The sequence below is a fragment of the Halichoerus grypus genome, chromosome 4, assembly GCF_964656455.1.
Source record: "Halichoerus grypus chromosome 4, mHalGry1.hap1.1, whole genome shotgun sequence".
Lineage (NCBI taxonomy): Eukaryota > Metazoa > Chordata > Mammalia > Carnivora > Phocidae > Halichoerus > Halichoerus grypus.
In genome coordinates this window covers 156,205,583-156,227,147 of record NC_135715.1, presented here as the reverse complement: position 1 = coordinate 156,227,147, position 21,565 = coordinate 156,205,583, and the positions used below count along the sequence as shown (strand labels likewise).

The 21,565-nt window shown below is 35.7% G+C and overlaps 1 protein-coding gene across 1 annotated transcript in view; it reads right to left on the bottom strand.

Moving 5' to 3' along the window:
* CCDC150 (coiled-coil domain containing 150) overlaps positions 1-21,565 on the bottom strand; it is a 76,454-nt gene that overhangs the window by 16,066 nt on the left and 38,823 nt on the right. The window contains exons 14-18 of the mRNA XM_036107934.2: positions 18,087-18,200; positions 12,963-13,046; positions 7,268-7,375; positions 1,228-1,356; positions 444-613 (exon numbers count right to left, since the gene is read on the bottom strand). Of these exons, the coding sequence (XP_035963827.1) occupies positions 444-613; positions 1,228-1,356; positions 7,268-7,375; positions 12,963-13,046; positions 18,087-18,200 (605 nt within the window). The remainder of the gene's footprint in view (positions 1-443; positions 614-1,227; positions 1,357-7,267; positions 7,376-12,962; positions 13,047-18,086; positions 18,201-21,565) is intronic.

The window sequence follows — 21,565 nt, the reverse complement described above, 5'->3', positions numbered from 1 at the left end:
ACCTGTTCAGGACTGAAGGGAGGTCCTTGGTTCCAAACAAAAATCTCCCCTTGACTAAAGACTATCCAAATAAGCATGTTGGTTTACAAAGAACAGTGCGTTGCACAAAACCCCACTGGGCAGGAGGAATGGCCAGGATACAAGGGTGCGGCTGCGGGGGCAGCCAGCGTGCATCAGGCACGGCCTGGCAGGAGGCGGGGGACCCCGGGTGGAGGCTGTGGCTCTGGGCCGGGGCCTGTAGGTAAGAGCAGCTTGGGAAGTCGAGAGGCCGAGGTTAGTGCATTCACCAAAGATCTTGCTTTCCGGTCAAGTTCCTAGGATGCTTTCCTCAAACAGGGCCTAGTTCTTTAGTTTAGAGTGACTGTTCCTTGACTGCACGCCGCTCCTTACTATAATGCAGCAGACAGCTACACGCACAAAGACAGAAAGATAATCTCCAGTACCTTTCTTTCTTGAGGCCTGCAATCTCTGAATCCCTCCGCCCAAGCTCTATTTGTACTTTTTCCAGAGCACCTTGCATCTTACTGTGAGAAGCCAGCACATTCTCCAACATAATTGTAACCTTGCAGTTGTCTTCTTTAGCCTCTGCCAGTTGTCGCTGAAAGTTTCCCACCTAAGAGAAAATGAAACAAGACAAAGATATTTGATCCTTTCTGGTTATTCTGCTGTTGCTGAGTCCCATTACTTCTAGGCAAGAGTATGGAAAGCAAGCATGGGTAGAATGCTAAGAGGAACGGAAGCATGTTTATCTTGTTAAGATCTGAAGCTATTGGGACTGAGAGAAAAAGGAACACTAGACCCCACATCCTGTGGGGAACTGCAGTGCTTCCCCACAGCGGCCTCCCGACTTCCCGGTTCTCCATGTGCGTGTCCCAGGCTGGTCTGCTTGGTGAGCTCATGATGGGGCCAGAAGAGGACACATCTGAGAGCCATCAGAATTACTGACATCTTAATAACACTTAAGTAGACAGTTCTTTGTTACCAAGGTCCGATGTGTTTCAACAGAAAAAAATTAGGACATTTTCTTTTAAGATTGGGAGTTAAGTGATGTGTTTTTAAGGCAAATACTTTGCAGCTCTTCTAAAGTTATCTTTAGGAAAAATAATCCACCTCTGATCAATCCTCATTCTTACTCAAGGGAACAAGAAATGAAGGAATAGGACTTGTGAAAGATTTCTTAAGCACCTCGTGTCAGTAACAAACTCTCACAAAGGACTGATGCCTTGCCTTCTTGTTCTCTCTGTCCTCCAAGGCCTCGAGGTCCCCTTTCAACCTCTGGCTCTCTTTCAGGGCTGCGTCCCGACACTTCATGGCTTGTGAGAGCTCCTCTTCATTCTTTTCAAGAATGGATTTCACCTTAGTAGAGAACAAAGCACTGTAAATCAGCAATTAGAATAAGACACAGCAATTTGGAAACCAAACTTAAAATGTTTAATTAAATACGCTTATCCACTATAATAAATCCACCAGCTTTATTGGCTATTTTTCCCTTTAAAGAAAACTACAAAGCAAAATAAAAAAAAAAAATCTGTGTCAGTAAACATGAGCAAACCTAATAGATGTCAATCTCCAGGAAAGTACAGGCTAAGTGATAAGGGAGATAAGACTATGAAGGTCAGATGTAATGGGGTGGGAAACAGATTATCATGGAATTTGAGAGTATAACAAATGCAGACTATAACAAAAGCAAAGACAAATAAATACTAAGTAGTGTCAAGAAAATAGTGTTAGAGTGCATCCTAATTAGAAGTATTAGTATTTTATATCCCTGAAATACTTTTAGTATATCTACACAATCATTTCAAACGATCACACTATTTTAAATATTATTTTTTTAAAAAGTGTTGAAATAACTAGATTCATAGGATGTTGCAAAAGTAGCACAGAGTCTTATGTATTCTTCACCCTGCTTCTAATGGTGACATCTTACACTACTGTAATTCAACATCAAAATTGGGAAACGGACTTTGGTACATTATTGTTAACTAGCAGATTAAATGGACTACAGAACTTACTCCATTTTCCCTTTTTAAACCTGCATTCATCTGTGTGTGTGCATGCACAGAGCTCTATGTAATCTGATCCCATGAACGTTATTCACATGAACACCATCGCAATCAAGATACAGAACTGCCCCATCCCGCCACAAAAGAATCCACATGTGCTACTTCTTTGTACACACACTCTCCCAAACCCATCCCCTGCCCCGGGGCAAGTAATAATTTGTTCTAGACCTCCGTAGTTTTGTCATTTCAAGAATGTTGAACATTTTAATGTAATTAACTTTTGTATAGGTAATACGTTCACATTATCCTTTTTTAAACAGCATGACTGAGGTATGAATGACCTACAATAAGCTGTGTATATTTCAGGCATACAGTTCTGACATCTGTATAAACTCCTGAAACCATAATCAAGATAATAAGCATTTCTATCATCTCAAAAGTTCTCTCATGCCTCTTTGTAATCTCCCCCTTCTGTCTCTCCTTGTTCCCCCACCTCCACACAAGGCAACTAGTCTGTTTTCTGTCATGATAGTTTTTATTTTCTAGAATTTTTTATAAATAGAATTATATTGTATGTACTCTTTTTTGAATGGCTTTCACTCAGCATAATTATTTTGAGATTCATTCTATCTTTTTCATGTATCAATAGTTCGATCCTTTCTGTTGCTGAACAGTATTCTATTGTAGGACATACCACAATTTACTCATCCATTCACCTTCTGGACACTTGCGTTGCTTCCAGCTTTAAGCTATTACAAATAAAGCTGCTGTGAATAGTTGTATACAAGACCTTGTATAGATTTATGCTTTATCTTTGGTAGATATGTAGGAGAGGAATGGCTGGGTTATACAGTAGTGTTTCGTTTTTAAAGAAACTACCAAACTATTTTTCAAAGTGGTTGTACCATTTGACATTCCCTTCAGCAGTGTGTATGAGTCCCAGTTGCTCTGCATCTTCACTAACATTTGGTATGATCAGTTTTTCAGTTTTATACATTCTAATAGGTGTGTGGTACTATCTCACTGTGGTTTTAATTTGCATTTCCCTAATGACTGATGTTTAACATCTTTTCAAGTACTTAGTTATTATCCATATATCTTTTTTTCATTGAGTTGTTTTCTTAATAAGTTTTGATAGTTTAATACATTCTGGAGACAAGGCCTTTATAAGATATGTGATTTACAACTATTTTCTCCCACTCTACAGCTTATATCTCATTCTATTAATATTGCTGAAGAGCATAAGCTGTCGTATCTTTTTTTTCCCTTTATGGATCATGCTTTTGATGTCAAATCTAAGATATCTCTGAGTGATCCAAGATCACAAAGATTTCCTCCTATGTTTTCTTCTAGAAGTTTTACAGTTTTAGGTTTTACATTTAGGACTGATTCATTTTGAGTTCATTGATTTTTTTTTTAAAGATTTTATTTATTTGAGAGAGAGAGTGAGCACACAAGGAGGAACAGAGGGAAAGGGGCAAGCAGGGCTCAATCTCACGACCCTGAGATCATGACCTGAGCCAAAATCAAGAGACCAGCGCTTAACTGAATGAGCTACCCAGGTGCCCCTGAGTTAATTTTTACATATGGTGTGAGGTATGAATCATAGGCTTTTTGTTTTTGCATATGGATATCCAACTGCTCCAGCACCATTTGTTGAAAAGACCATTCTTTCTCTACCTTCACTTTTGTTGAAAATGAAATGTTCATAAAATTACTTTGAATAGGTGTCACATTATTAAGATACAAAAGGGTAAAGTGAAAAATTTCCCTGCCATCCAGTTTTCTTCCTCAAAAATAATGTTGCCAATTTATGATGCATTGTGGAGCTATTCTATGCATTACAAGTGAATATATATATATATATACACACACACACTCACATATGTATATATTTTTTATCCTCCTACCCCTTTTACTACACAAATAGTAAAATACTATGTATACTCTTCTGAACCTTGACTGTTTTAATATAATACATATATACTATATACATATATAGTATATACATACATATGTTCAAACAGTATTCCAAACCATGAATACACCATGATTTATTTAGCTAGTCTCTTACTGATGAAATTTTGGTTGCTTCCAGTCTTTTGCTATTAACAAACAGTACTTCAATAAATAATCTTGGAAGCATGTCATATGTATAAGCTGGTATATCTGTAGGAGAAAGTCCTAGAAGTATAACTGTGAGGTGAAATGATAGATACTAAATTGTCCTCCACAAGAAGTTGTAACATTTTACACTTCCAACAGCAACAAAAAACAGTATCTTTTCTCTACATCTTCTTCAACATTATTACACTCCCTTAAAACTTTTCACCTATAACATTTGAAATACTTTTTAAGGTTCCAAAAATATTACAAAGGATGTCAATTCACAGACTCTGAAAACCTACTCTATTTTGTTCTAGAAAGGGACTCAAGGAAGAATACAGTTTTTATAATTTTACCAATTTTTTAAGATACATATGAAAAGGCCACTAGCAGAAATGTTTACAGAAAAGATCTAAATAGTAGTCAACTCTAGAAGACAAACTATATAGTAATTTCTATTTTTAAATATCAAGCAAAGATGGATACTCTAAAAAGTTTTCTTTGGAAAATATTTTCCAATGTTCAAGTTCTTGGGGCTTTTATTAATGTATTTCTATTTTAAAAGCAGGCTTTATCTAAACATTTTACCATGAATATTAAGATTAGATAGATATTTTGAATTTTAAAAAAATCAAAATCAGATTAAAAAAATCTCAATGGCTATTGTTAATCCAAATCTTTCTGTCTAAAAATTAGTTATGTGCTAGCCAAAATGATGGTTTCAATCTACATTGTCAGTTTTTCTTATTTGTGAAGAACCTAACTTCCTTGTTGTTACTCATACCTCCAAACATTATCTTTCTGGATTGTTACTACTTTTCTTCATTGTTGTATAAATCTGAAATTTCCTTATGACTTAATTTGTGGTCTTCACTTACCGAATCCCGTTTAAGAAAATTTGGTGATTCATTAATTAATGGTCTTGAAGCAAGAATGTCTATTTTACCTTCCAGTCTTCCCTCCATGGTTTTAATAGCATTCAAAAGAGTCTTTAGAGAGATTCTAGAGTCTCCAATCTCCTGAGAAGCTCTCATAGTAGTCAGAGTAGGTGCAAAGGTCACACGGCGTGCAGAGTTGGGAATAACACTGGGCAAACCAACTGACGAAGTTCTTTCCCTTACGTTGTTTACATGGGGCCTATAGCTTTCAAACAATTTCGAAGACGCAGGCCTCTCTGGAGATTTCCTTCTTCTTGGAGGCATCACCAATTAAAAACAGTAAAATGACTAAACCTAGAGTTATTTTTCAATGAGTGCTCCTTTTATGAGGAGGAACAACACAATACTCTAAATGAAGCTCTGATGGAAAATATACTTGAAAATGTGTTCCTTTGCTTTCAGAATGAAGAAATCACACTGTAAAGTTGTCCTAGTGAAGAAACAGACCTTCCTTAAATCGAATTCCCTGTAGGAGAGTGTATCTAATGAGGCCCCCTTTTCCAGTATAGTCAGATGGTTAGAACCCTAACAGTATTCTCTTTGAAGACACATTCTACCTCCTTGGTTACCAGTGGTATACAAACAAAAATATTATAGATACAGAAGTTAGACATACTGAGTATTTAAGATTTTTTTTTTTAAATTTCATATATGGTAAATCTAAATCGTTGAAATGAATCACTTTCTCTTGCTAACACATTCCTGGATTATTTTTCTTTTTTCTTTTCTCTCTTTTTTTTTAGGGACAAAGGACTTTATTTTCATGGCACAACAAACAGCATGGGCATCAGCATATTTTCATTCATTCCCTGAGTCCTAAGGGCAATACGAGGGCCAGATGGCACTAGCACACGCAATGAGTAGCATTAGAAAAGAGGAACCCTGAGTTTATGGAACTTGAATCTTCTATAATGGACAATAAGCATGCCTGCCCTTTGGTCAGGAGAGAGATGATGCCATCTCTGTCCCACAAGGCTATTTGCTATATATTCATTCTTGAAAAGAGTCCAAAACAAGAGGCAGTAAGTGTCACATGGAGAAGAACAAAGAATCATGGCAAGTTTTTTCTCAACAAAAAATAATTTTTACAGTTGGCCAAATTTGTAAGTCTGGAAACTACTGAATTAGATGTAATTCCTGAGAATAAGGAGAAAAGAAAAAGCAAGCAAGCAAACAAACAAACAAAAAAGAGGACAGTTATTTTGTGGGAGTGTGGGGAGGTGACAAAAATTCTTCCTGAGGTTCTATATCTGACTCCTAAGTAATTAACCAGCTCTTAAAGTTAGCTTTATATTGTGTCCTATTAATAGGAATAATGGCTTCAATTATTTTTCAACCATTAATTTATTGCCATAATGATTCTGAAGTGTAGCCTATAATAGTGTAAATGTTTTGGGTTATGTCATCTTTGTTGAGTAAGTGGCTTTGTACTACTGAATTTTGAATTCAAATTGATAATATTAGCATTTTTTGAAAAGGTATGATAATTTTACATTTTTGTTAAGTGTTCATCGAAATTTTCAAAACAATTTCAGAAATTTCTGTGAAAGAGGGAATGTGAATCTTGGGGAGAAAAAATAGGACCATTTACTACAAGCAGCTTACATGAAGTCGTCTTCTATGTAACTACTCTGATTATTTTTCTTCACTAAATATTTTGTTACATTGTTTGTCTTTCTCCATTCATGTGTTAAAATTTTATATGAACTACAAAATGTTTTCAGCCTCAGCAGCCACCACGGTGACAAGTAAGCACTTATACTAATGCCTCTTTCATGTGAGCTGTCTGGTGCAGGTGTATCTTGTTGGCACTGAGTTCTGAATTTGCCAATAATTATAAAACCGCTTCCTCTATGAAAGTGTTTCTCGATGCTTTCATTAAAATGATGCTCCCTATGAATGCTCACTCACAACATTATTTTGCTTCTGAAAGACATAACTTTTAATTCTATAATAAAGTTTATGAGTACATTCCTAAGCCTCCAATTAGAGCATAAATAAGTTGGAATGTCCAGTCCTATTTCAGGCATCTTTTTTTCTCACAGTTCAGCAAAACCTTGTACATTGGGGTGTTTAAAAAATATTTGTGAATTGAGTCAAATGAGAGAATATTCATCTTTCTGGGACTATATGGTAAGGTGGGGAGAAAGGCATCAATTTCTTAAAACCTAATTAAAACAATATAACAGCAATCTGTTTTGTAGCTATTAATCACACCTGAGCATATTTGCTCTCTAGAGCCTTGTTCAACTTGCGTAGATGGTCATTCTGTGAACTGGTTTCAGTAAAAGAATGTAGTTGTTCTTCTAGCTGTTTAACTTTTATCTAGGGTAAAACAGAAGAATAATAAAATAAGGCTTATTAATTTTATGTGTATATATATTATTAATACATATACTCTAAAAGGATATATTATATATATACACACATATACATATACATACATATATACATGCACATACTCTAAAAGGATATATATGTTATACATATATACACACACACACACAAAACTCTAAAAAGAAAAATAAGATGTCATGAGTTTGGAAAAATCACAGAGAATCCTTAAAAGTTATAAAAGCAATCCCAAGTTTTTCTAATCATGTAAAGAACGCTATTTCAACTAACATAGCTATTTCAATAGCTTAAAGTAGGCTATAGCCATTTACATGTATGGAGATAACTAATTTGGTTTCTATTGCTTATGGGAACTCCAAATTAACATGACTCATGAATATAAAAGTGAGACTTTGTGGGTAATAATTTCAATTAAAAAATTGTGATATCTAACATTCAAAACACATTTTGAATATGGATAATTAGAATTGTCAATATGCAAGATGACAGTCTTGTTTTATTGACAGAATTATAAAAGTTGAATAAATGAAGTTCTTATACAATGAATTATACTTTAACACTAACTGAGAAAGATGACATATCTTTCTCTTTAAAGAAAATGATCATTTGGGGGAATGAAATCATTAATATTTACTCACTAACCTCCAAACTGTGTTTTTCCACATTTTCTTCCTATCCTACCCACCCTTTCATACAAACCAACAATTAACATTACTGAGCTTATCCCTGAATCAGAAAAAATTTCATCCAAAACTTTTTTATTTAAATCAACTTTTCCCCCTCTGTGTGTCTTGTTTCCTACCTGTAGAGGGTAAACACTTCTTGCCTATAGTTACTGGACACTTTCAGGAACTGTTAAAAATGTGATTGCTAATATTGGGTTTTTTTCAAAGACTGCATAAAAACACATTCTGTCTCAGGATATCTCTCCTGTTCCACTAAGCTGGATCCTTCTTTTATCTTTGCTTAACTCAACCTCTAGGTACACAGTAAAATGCTCTGAAACTTTTCAGATGGCATGTTCTCATTTATAAGCACTTTAATTTTTGTATTGTCTTATTTGGCATGATTTTTAATTCAGGACATTCATAGGGGAAAGAACACAGAAGCAAATACATTGTGCTGCCCCACAGAGATCTGGGTGGGTGGGGGGATTAAAATTCAAGCAGCTTCCAACACTAGCTTATCAGCTAGTCTCAGGAACAGCAATAACTTAGGTCAAGGTCTTTTGTTTATCATTCTTAATCCTTTTTAATAGTTTTACTATAAATGTATCCCTAAATAGTATATAGTATTATTTTATGAGACTGATCCATGTTAACACATGTCTCTATTATAGAGACTGCTTCCAAAACTGGTATAACTACTTTCAGGAGTAATTTAATAAACTCTAGTAAAATTCAACATCTGTAATCCTACAATCCAGGAATTCTCCTCTCAAGATTTATACTCAGCCTAGAGAATTTTTTTACATATGAGTACAAGGAGACATGTACAATAATTCATCACATTGGTGTTGTTTGTAAGCAATTGGAAACTGCCTAAATGTCCATCAATAGAAGAAAGGATAAATCTATTTTGGCATATTTATAAAATGGAATAGTACATTACATTGAAAATAAAATTCAGACCATGTTTGAATCTGGGGCAGCAGTTTCTGACACAGTCTATATTCGCAGCTAAAACCCACTCTTTATACCAATCATTAAGTCAATTCTAAAATGTAATCTTTTATCAAATGATTCATAGGTAATATTTTAATCAATTATTCAATGTAGAGAGAACACAGAAGATTATTTTGATCATGTTTAGTATGCAGCTCTTCCTTTAAATTATCTTGCAAGAGTATTATGGTATAAGAGCATTTTCCCTTGGGTTGATGAAGTCAGTCCCTTTGGAATGTGCCAACCCAAGGTATGACATAAAAACACCATGAGTCAATAGTTTCAAGTGTTTCAGCTTTCAAAGACTATCAAAAACATTAAGCCCTTGTTGTAGGAATATGAGCAGAAAAAAGTTGTATTTTCCTTAAGATTCTGAGGATAACCTCTAAAGTATGTAATTGAGGTATAAAAGGTTAAATAGTAATCTATACACCCAGCCTGTAATGTTGACTAGCTTTCCTAATGAAAAGGAGATGAGAGGTATGCTTTCCCCTCCTCATTTTATAGGTGAAAGAGATGAAACTCAAACACAATCAAAAAACGATTAACAAAATGCCAGTAAGTACCTATCAAGAATTGCTTTAAATGTAAATGGACTAAGTGCTCCAATCAAACAACATAGGATGCAACCCAAGCACTTTTAAGAGGGAAGTGTACAGCAAGGCAAAAGAAAAATCTCACATAAACAACCTAACCTTACACCTAGAGGAGGTAGAAAAAGAAAAAGCCCAAAGTTAGCAGAAGGAAGGAAATAATAAAGACTAGAGCAGAAATAAACAAAAGAGAGACTGAAAAAATAGAAAAGATCAATGAAACCAAAAGCTGGTTCTTTGAAAAGATAAAACTGATAAACCTTTAGTCAAACTCATCAAGAAAAAGAGGACTCAAGTAAATAAAATCAGAAATGAAGGAGGAGAAATAAACACCATATCACAGAAATACAAAGGATTATAAGAGAATATGAAAAATTATATGCCAACAAACTGGACAACCTAGAAAACATGGATAAATTCCTAGAAACATACAATCTCCCCAGACTGAATCAGGGACAGAAAATTTGAACAGACTGATTACTAGTAATGAAATTGAATCAGCAATAAAAAAAAATCCTAATAAACAAAAGTCAAGGATCAGATGACTTCACAGGTGACTTCTACCAAACATTTAAAGTAACAGGTTCTGGGGCACCTGGGTGGCTCAGTCAGTTGAGCATCTGCTTTCAGCTCAGGTCATGATCCTGGAGTTCTGGGATCAAGCCCTGCATCAGGCTCTCTGCTGAGCAGGGAGCCTGCTTCTCCCTCTGCCCCCTGCTCTTGCTCTCTATCTCAAATAAATAAGTAAAATCTTAAAATGAATAAATAAATAAATAAAATAATAGGTTCTGCTGATACTTCTGTGGTTTACTGCCTACATTAAAAAAATTTTTAATTATAGTTGACATACAATATTATATAATTTTCTCTGTCATTTATTTATTTCATAACTGGAAGTTTGTACCTCTTAATCCCCTTCACCTATTTCACCACCCCCCGCCCCTGACAACTACCAGTTCTCTGTATTTATGAATCTGTTTCTGATTTTTGGAAGTTTTTCTTCCTCTTCTATATTCTGGAATATTTGGGAATATTGAAAAAGAATGAAATCTTGCCATTTGGAATGACATAGATGGACTTAGAGGGTATTATGCTAAGTGAAATAAGTCAGAGAAAAACAAATACCATATAATTTCACTTCTACGTGGAATCTAAAACAAAACAAATGAACAAAACACCAGAAACAGATTCATAAATACATGGCTGTCAGAGGTGGGGGGGAATGGATAGGTGAATTAGGTGAAGGGGATTAAGAGGTACAAACTTCCAGTTATGAAATAAGTGACAGGGATGAAAAGTACAGCATTGGGAATATTGTCAATAATGTTATAATAACTTTGTATGGTGACAGATGGTAACTATACTTATGGTAAGCATTTTGTAATGTACATAATTACTGATTCACTATGTTGTATGTCTAAAATTATATAATATTGTATGCCAACTATGTTTCAATTAAAAATAAAAAAATGTAGGCAGTACACCACAGTAGTGTTAGCAGCACTTCTTACTTTGTTTCCAGTAGACATCACAGATATTTTCATATCACATTAACAGTTACTGCAAATATCTTGAGAAGCTGTGCTTATCACTAGTTTGAAATTATAGTTTATAAAAACACTATTAGATCTTGTTATTGAATGCATTAAAAAAGAAACAAATATTAAAGTATCAATTATTTTTGAATATTTTGATAAATAGATTTTAAAAGAATTTTTTTTTTAGAGAATGCACAGTGGGGTGCGGGGTGGAGAGGCAGAGGGAGAGGGAAGAGAGAATTTTTTTTTTTTTTAAGATTTTATTTATTTATTTGACAGAGAGAAAGAGCAAAAACAGGGGAAGTGGCAGAGGGAAAGGGAGAAGCCGGCTCCCCGCTGAGCAGGGAGCCAGACCTGCAGCTTGATCCCAGGACCCTGAGCCGATGCTTAACCAACTGAGCCACCCAGGCGTCCCTGGAAAGAGAGAATCTTAAGCAAGCTCCATGCCCAGCATGGAGCCCGACATAAGGCTTGATTTCACAACCCTGAGGGCCATGACCCAAGCCGAAATCAAGAGTCCAAAGTTAACCAACTGGGCCACCCAGATATCCCAGGAATTGAATTTTTTAAAAAAATATGAAATTCAAGAAAATTAAGACTTGCCCAAGGTTAAACAAATATAAATGATTATATTTAAATGTATCACTGACTCCAGAAAATATTAAAAGCACACAGACAGTGGCCAAATAGCCTTATTTTTCAGCGGACAACCTATTATTTCACAACCAACTTTACCAACTGCCTTTTACATATCTGGGCCGATCTGGTGTGCTAACCCTATAACAAGCTCCTGGAGCAAATGAGATGAGATTAACACTGACATGCTTTACATGTCTGTAGTGAGATTACTTAATCAAATCAGCTCTAACTGGACTTCACTTCATACCATTTAATCCAGTGGTCCTCAAGTATGGTTGCATATTAGAATCACTGGGGAGCTTAAAAAGCACTGAAGCCTAGGACCTATTCCCTGAGATTCTGATCTAATTGTTCTGGGGGGCAAGCCTTGTCATGGGGATTTTTCCCCTTGTATTTTATAGATAAACAGAAAAATTGAAAGAATTTTACTGTGAATGTGAATACCCTCACCATCCAAATTCTACCATTAATTTTTTTATACCTGCTTATCACATACCAATTCACCTATCAATTTCCTCTATTGATCCACCAAACTATTTTTTTTTTCTGATTCATTTCAAAGTAAATGGCAGACATCATACACTTCCCAGAATGAGGTGTTTAAAAAATTCCTCAAGTTGTAATGTGTAGCTAAGGCTGTGACCCATTTATTCAGACTTCAGCATTTCCGCTGGAGTTGGTTATCAGTGGCAAGCTTCTTGCTCTGCAGGTACTATAGGGATAAACCCCACAGGAAGCAAAACAGTATCCCATTCACTCAAGTCTATTGCCTTTGAGTCCCAATTTCCAGGGTTATTTCTTTTTAAGAATATTACAAAATTCCAGCAAAAAAAGAGAGCATAGGCTGTCTACATTCTCAGCGAATGACCATGCATAAAACAATTATAATACAACTTCAAATAGTCACAGAATGGGCTTTGGTTTCATAATTTTAACTTTCAGTATTATATTACAGATATGTGAATAGAAGTCATCTGGATTTTATTTAATAAGGCAACAAACTTAGGGGGGGTTCAAAAACTTTGGTCCAAAGTTACAGAATTTCTCAAAACCTGGCAATATTTAACTTGACAACTGTGATTAAAAAATTACACAACACAAATCAGAAAATAAAACCTCATACCTGGAGTTTTCCCTTTTCATAGGCCAGTTTATTTTTACTCTCAGTAATTTTTCCCAAAGCCTTTTCCACTTGCTGTTGGGCAAGCTGACAAAGCAAACACAGGTATCAGTACCTAGGCATAGAATGGAATAACCATTTTCTGAACAAGTATTCATACCCTTATCATTTCTACAGTGACAAAACCAGGATTCATATTTATTTGCCTCTGCTGCCTCTTAGTTTTTCCCTAGAGTGACTAGTCTTTCTATACAACCTACCCCAAAATTATGCACATTCAATATAAAAATTTATATCCAATATGAAGCATCAGTAGGTTAACTATTATGGCCATCTGAGTATTTGTCCTATCAGAGCAGTATTTATTTCATACATTAATTATACATATTCATACATTGTTTCTCAAAGTTTCTTTTTTTTTTTTTTTAAAGATTTTATTTATTTATTTATTTGAGAGAGAGAGAATGAGAGACAGAGAGCATGAGAGGGAGGAGGGTCAGAGGGAGAAGCAGACTCCCTGCCGAGCAGGGAGCCCGATGCGGGACTCGATCCCGGGACTCCAGGATCATGACCTGAGCCGAAGGCAGTCGCTTAACCAACTGAGCCACCCAGGCGCCCCAAAGTTTCTTTTTTTTAAGAGAGACAGCAGCACGACAGAGTACAAGGGGGGAGTGGGCAGAGGGAGAGGGAGAGAGAGAATCTTAAGTAGGCTCTGTGCAGAGCCCAACATGGGGCTTGATCTCAAGATCCTGAGATCATGACCTGAGCTGAAAGTCGGACGCTTAACTGACTGAGCCATCCAGATGCCCCATTAAAGTTTCACTTTTAATCACTATGTGCGGTTCCCACTAAGGCAAAGGAAAATATTTTTTAAAAGCATTCAGACCAAAAAAGTATTGGTTTCAAAATAACCTAAGAGAAATATAGACTGTTATCAATAAATAGGCAGCTAATAACAATATATTATCATAAAGTTAATCATCAATTTTCTGTCAGTGGAAATCCCCCTTTCCCACAATACTTTCTATTTTGGAAACTGAGGTAAAAACATTCCATGAACACAACATTTGGGATTATGTTTTGATTAAGTCTTCAGCAAAAATAAATGACAAGGGTGGCCAATGATGTTACAAAAACAAAGCTATACCATAACCATAAAAGCTTAGTTATTTAGAATTCAATTCTAAAGTCTATAAACTGAGGTGCCCAATGTACTGTAAAGTGCAGATTCAGTGTATAAAACACCAAGAGCTAGATTTAACCTAAAATATGCTAGCTGTAACAAACAGAGATAACTGCTTGCCTTTTTGGAATATGAAAAGGGTTTTTTTTGCAGTAACTTAGATGATCTGGGTCTCTTACAAAAGGTGTCCAGGAATTTTTTTAAATAATGGCACTTTTACCTCAATAAAATTCCCTCTTTTAAGCAAAGGTATACAGAAATTCTATTAATCTGTTAAGTATACTTTAAAAATAATCTTCCCTTTTTTTGGTCACCTAAGAGAATGCTAATGCAGTGGTAAGTGTAAAGTGTCTAAGCAAAATCAAAATGTGATTAATATTTGACACAAGGTCACTTAAATTCACAACAAAGAAAGAAATTGTTCTAGTTGCTAAAGGAAAACAGATATTAAGGCAGTAATTTAAATTATTGTTTCCAGATTATTATTATTATTTTTTTAAAGATTTTATTTATTTATTTATTAGAGAGCAAGCGAGAGAGAAACAGCATGAGAGGGGAGAGGGTCAGAGGGAGAAGCAGGCTCCCCACTGAGCCGGGAGCCCGATGTGGGACTCGATCCCAGGACCCTTGGATCATGACCTGAGCCGAAGGCAGTCGCTTAACCAACTGAGCCACCCAGGCGCCCTGTTTCCAGATTATTTAAATAGGCCTTTTATTAAAGAGAATCAATGGAAGACCAGAAATTAGAGAGCACTTGAATGAGTGAATATCTCAGATTCTGAGTTGTGGAAGGCCAAACAGAGATTAACCTTTGCTTAAATAATCTTGTCAATATACTACAAAGGTTATTAATATGCAAAGCAAAATAGAAACTGGAGAATCATTTGAGAATTACCATACAAAGAAAAATGCTAATGGTTAGAATATGCATTTTAACTGATTCGAAAATATCACTACTTGGAAAAAGCAGGAAGCAAACAGAATTATCTTAAGATATGAAAGAAAGGTTGACAAGGATTCAACTGTAAGCCACAGAATGATTTCTAAAATCATTTTTAAATTTTAGGTGAGCTGACCCTACTCAGCGGGGACTCTGCTTCTCCCTCTGCCCCTGCTCGTGCTTGCTCTCTCTCTCTCAAATAAATAAAATCTTTTAAAAAAAATTTAGATAAGCTGTGAAAGTTAGCAGAAGCTGTTAGAATACATAAAGCCAACAGATACTAGCATCTTGTTAAAGCTATTTTATAGGCAGATTGTAAGCAGGGATTTTTTTTTTTTTTAAGATTTTATTTTTAAGTAATCTCTATACCCAACATGGGGCTTGGACTCACAACCCCGAGATCAAGAGTTGCATGCTCTACTGACTGAGCCGTCAGGCACTCCTGTAAGCAGGGACTTTATCCAAATATTTAACAACTAGGGGTGCCTGGGTGGCTCAGTCGGTTAAGTGTCTGCCTTTGTCTTAGGGTCATGATCCCGGGGTCCTGGGATCGAGCCCCACATTGGGCTCCCTGCTCAGGGAGGAGCCTGCTTCTCCCTCCCTTCCCTGCTCAGTGTTCTCACTCGCTATCTCTGTCTCTTGCTCTCAAATAGATAAAATCTTTTAAAAAAATATTTAACAACTAGTTTGCACGGGCCACAGCAAACAGAACCAACTTTGACACCTGCCCAACTGTACACTGACTGAATGTCATCCTAGTTTTAAGAAATACATTTATTTATTTATTCTTAAGATTTTATTTATCTGAGAGAGAGAAGAAATACAGTTAATGCATTTTTTAATGATTTCAAATCATTAAAGTCCTAGTTGTGTAGGGAACTGTATTTCTGTCTAGTGCTATCATTTGAAATCGAGAAGTGAGGAGAATAGTTATTTAACTTGAACTCAGGAATAGTAAGCTTCCCCCATTTTCATCATTCCTCACTATGGTTCCCTGAATGACTGCCTGTGATGAGAGACTTAAATTATACCATCATTAAAGGCCAAAATAAAAACAAACCCAAAATCAGTGTGAAGAAGAAAAAAAGAATACTGTTTAAACATGGATAAAGTAAGCTAGGCCCCGTGATGAGCACTTTACACACAATATGACATTTAATCCTCATATCCTGGCAAGATAGACATGACCCTCCTTATGTTCCACTGAATTAATCTTTCTCAAATACCTATTATGTATTAAGTGCTATGTTAGGTAAGGGAGTATAAAGATAAGTAACTACAGTTCTTGCATTAGAAGAGAGTGAAGGCAGATACATAATTCTAATCAATTTCTAATCAATGAAATTATTATTTTGATATGTATATGCACAGCATGCTGTGGGAACCCCATGGTTAGGGGGGATCTCCTTAGTCCCAAAGTCCATAGAGGTTAAGGCCTGCACAAGTCACACAGTAAATGGAACCAAGGGTTGAAACCAGGTCTGTCTGAATTCAAATCTGTGGTGTGGCATATATAACACACACTCATAAGCATTATCTCCAAAATCCAGTAAGAGGTTATTTTAGAAGGTAGTTCTTATTGAGAAGTTCAAGTGTTAATTCCCAAAGAACAAAAATACACTGCCAACATTGAATGGTGATAGGTTTAATGATATTGCTGAGATTAAAAAAAAAAAAAACAAAAAAACCCCCTGACACCTCAACCGCATTTCTCAAGATTCATACAGCCAACAGGAGGGCTTCCAGGCAGGCGTGGTCAGAGAAAATTCTATGTGGAAACACAGAACTGCAAGATGGAATTGAGGTTTGTTTTATCACTGAGAGACCTTAAGAGGTGCTATGAGCAGGCAAGAATCAACACTGACTGATCAAATCATTGGCAGGATCTGTCAAAATCACTATTAGGATGAGGTTACAGGCCTACTCACTGGCAGAGGGGGATGAAAGAATCAGGAAGACTGAGATGTGGTCTTCCAGAGGGACCAGAAGCAGGTGGATTGATATGCCCAGCTGATGCATGGCCAACGAGCAAGTAGAGGACATGGATAAATCTTTAATCTTGGGGGAGGGAGTATTGGTCTGAGATAGTACCAGGAATTAGAGCTAATGCACCTTGTTGCTGTAATAGCAACTTAAAGGCCTTTTTTCTGGGATGGTTCAGATACTAAAATTTCAATAAATGGTAGTTATCTGCTACATGCTTTACATGTATTAACATACTTAATCCTCAGACAACTTCCTAATAATGGTATTATTTTCCCCACTTTGACAGATTAAGAAACTGAAGCTCAGAGAGGTCACAGCCAAAATTGAAACATAGGCAGTCTGGCTCTAAAGCTATGAAAATGTAATGGATTTAGACTTACTCTCTACATAGTTGAAGTAATGAGCAGCTTATGACAGAGGTTGAAAGAATTTAACTCAGATTAAGACAGACTCACATCGGAGCCTTCTCTGCAATTTTCAAAGGTGATCTGCATTCTACAGAAACAATTTTTTTTTTCAAGTACTCAAAAGCACACAGGAAAACTCATTAGCTGCTTAACAGAATGATCATCTCTTTAAATACCCTTCACTGAGAGATGTTTTACAAACTCTACCATTTATTTGTTTTGCACTGACCTTGTCAAACAGCTTTTAGAAATTGTACTTATTACTGATTACCTAATAGAACTGTCAGACAAGGAAAAGAAAAATATATAAGTTTCTTCCTCATAATTTATGGAAGAGGAAATATTTTAAAACATTATAAATATTTGTGCTTTTCAGTATTATAGATCATCTGTGGAGGCAGATGTTTAATAGCTGCCTTAAATTCTTGTTTTCTTAAATCTTTTATTGTTTGAGTACTCATAAGGCTCTCTGCTATATTAAGCCTGAGTTATCCAGGACTTAATAATTATTAAAACGCAAACAAATGAAGAAAACCCATCTTCTGACTTCTGATTTTTAAAAAACTCATCAGGCATTAATTCCTAATTTAGACTGACCTTTTTATACCCACCCCATTGTAATCAGAAGTGACTTGCTGAAGTTCTAGGGAAGCCATTTGTTCCGCCAGGTGCTTATTCTTTTCCTCTAGAGTCTGCAGGTTGTGGGTTAATGCATTTATATCTACCTTTGAAACACAAAAGGAGAAAAGAAATCTATTTATGCTAGATCCAAAAATATTATCTTATTTTAAAAATGACATTTTTAACTGTAATTTAGAAGTTATTGTATGAACATGTCCTCCTGTCTCTAAATGCAGGGATTTGTAGTCTGATAGCTCTGATGATTTTGTAAACTTTTTTCTTTTCTTTTAAAAATTTTCAGCTTTTCTAGTTGTCTTCAGCAGGAGGGCTATGACAAATTACATTGTTCACATTTACTAGAAGTAGAAGACCTTCTGGTACTTGGTATTTACTTAAATATTAATTTAAGCTTATGAACATAGATGCAGAAAGCCTCCACCAAATACTAGTAAAATGATTTCAGCAATATATAAAAAGGATAACAAGCCAGGACTAAGTTTATCCCAGCAACACAAAGCTTGTTGAACATTCAAAATTAATTAGTATAATTCACTACCATCAATAAATTAGAGAAGAAAAAATGTATGACCATCTCAATAGATGCAGAAAAAGCATTTCACAAAACTCAACATTACTTCATGATAAAAACTCAGCAATCTGGAAATGAAAGGGAACCATCTTTACCTGATGAAGTGTATGTATAAAAAACCTACAACTAATATCAATCTTAATAGTAAAAGACTTGAATGTTTCCCCCTAACACTGGGAAAAAAGCAAGGATATTTACTCTCACTATTCCTGTTCATTATCATACAGAAGGCTATAGCTGATGCAATAAGGCAAGAAAAAGTACAATAGACCTAAAGATTGGAAATGGAGAAATAAAAATATCTCTACTTACAACAGATATGATCATCTACATAGGAAATCCCACAAAAGTGTACAAAAAAGATACCAGAATAAGTGACTTTAGTAAAGTTGAAGGATACAAGGGATGCAACTCAATTGTATTTCTATATACTAGCAATAAACAATTGGAAATTTCTTAAAAGTATGCCTTTTGTAATAGTATCAAAACCCATGAAATTCTTTGGTACAAATCTAAAAAAAAATATGTCCAATATTCAATATGCTCAAAATTATAAAATACTGGTAAGAGAAATTAAAAACCTAAATAAAATGGAGCGATATATCACGTTCGTGAATAAGATCAATTGCTAAAATGTAAATTCTCTCTAATCCCAATTAAAATTGTGTGGGCCTGGACCAGGTCCACTCTTTGGTGGGGCCTGGACTTAGGGCTAGAAAAATATGCCCTAGAATAAAGACTAAAGGGAGTTCTTCAGGCTGAAATAAAAGGCTATTAGACAATAACTGGAATTCACATAAAGAAAGAATACAGCTACTACAGTAAAGGTAGCAACATGAGTACATATAAAAGGTGTTTATGTCTGTAACTCTCTTTATTACCCATAACTCAAAATTATATAGTAAAAGAAAGAATAAGGGAATTTAAAAAGTACACTAGAAGTATCTTAACACAGAAGGCAGCAGTAATGGAGAGAGAGAGGAATAAAAAGCATATAAGACAAAATAAATAAATAAAGAGTAAAGTGGCAGACGTAAATCCTACCTTATCAGTAATTATGATAAATATAAATGGATTAAACACTCCACCAAAAAAAAAGCAGAGACAGGCAGAATGAATTTTTTAAAAGATCCAACTGTATGCTGTTTATAAAAGACACATTTTATTTATTTATTTATTTTAAATTTTATTATGTTATGTTAGTCACCATACAATACATCATTGGTTTTTGATGTGGTGATCCATGATCCATTGTTTTCGTATAACACCCAGTGCTCCATGCAGTACGTGCCCTCCTTAATACCCATCACCGGGCTAACCAATCCCCCCTCCCCTCTAAAACCCTGTTTGTTTCTCAGAGTCCATAGTCTCTCATGGTTCATCTCTCCCTCCAATTTCCCCCCCCCCATTTTTCCCTTCCTTCTCCTAATGTCCTCCATGTTATTCCTTACGTTCCACAAATAAGTGAAACCATATGATAATTGACTTTCTCTGCCTGACTTATTTCACTTAGCATAATCTCCTCCAGTCCCATCCATGTTGATGTAGAAGTTGGGTATTCATCTTTTCTGATGGCTGAGTAATATTCCATTGTATATATGGACCACATCTTCTTTATCCATTCATCTGTTAAAGGGCATCTCGGCTCTTTCCATAGTTTGGCTATTGCGGACATTGCTGCTATGAACATTGGGGTGCATATGGCCCTTCTTTTCACTACATCTGTGTCTTTGGGGTAAATACCCAGTAGTGCAATTGCTGGGTCATAGGGTAGCTCTATTTTTAAATTTTTGAGGAACCTCCACACTGTTTTCCAAAGTGGCCGTACCAACTTGCATTCCCACCAACAGTGTAACCACTAAGGAAATTGAAGCAGTAATCAAAAATCTCCCAACAAACAAAAGCCCAGGGCCAGATGGCTTCCCAGGGGAATGCTACCAAACATTTAAAAAAGAATTAATACCTATTCTTCTGAAACTGTTCCAAAAAGTAGAAATGGAAGGAAAACTTCCAAACTCATGAGTCCACCATTACCTTGATCCCAAAACCAGACAAAGACCCCATCAAAAAGGAGAATTACAGACCAATATCCTTGATGAACATGGATGCAAAAACTCTCACCAAAATACTAGCCAGTAGGATCCAACAGTACATTAAAAGGATTATTCACCACGACCAAGTGGGATTTATCCCTGGGCTGCAAGGTTGGTTCAACATCCGCAAATCAATCAACGTGATATAATACATTAATAAAAGAAAGAACAAGAACCATATGATCCTCTCAATAGATGCAGAAAAAGCATTTGACAAAGTACAGCATCCTTTCTTGATCAAAACTCTTCAGAGTATAGGGATAGAGGGTGCATACCTCAATATCATAAAAGCCATCTATGAAAAACCCACAGCGAAGATCATTCTCAATGGGGAAAAACTGAGAGCTTTCCCCCTAAGGTCAGGAACATGGCAGGGATGTCCACTATTACCACTGCTATTCAACATAGTATTAGAAGTCCTGGCCACAGCAATCAGACAACAAAAAGAAATAAAAGGCATCCGAATCGGCAGAGAAGAAGTCAAACTCTCACTCTCTGCAGATGATATGATACTTTATGTGGAAAACCCAAAAGACTCCACCCCAAAACTGCTAGAACTCATACAGGAATTCAGTAAAGTGGCAGGATATAAAATCAATGCACAGAAATCAGTGGCATTCCTATAAACCAACAACAAGACAGAAGAAAGAGAAATGAAGGGGTCGATCCCATTTACAATTGCACCCAAAACCATAAGATACCTAGGAATAAATCTAACCAAAGAGGCAAAGAATCTGTACTCAGGAAACTATAAAATACTCATGAAAGAAATTGAGGAAGACATAAA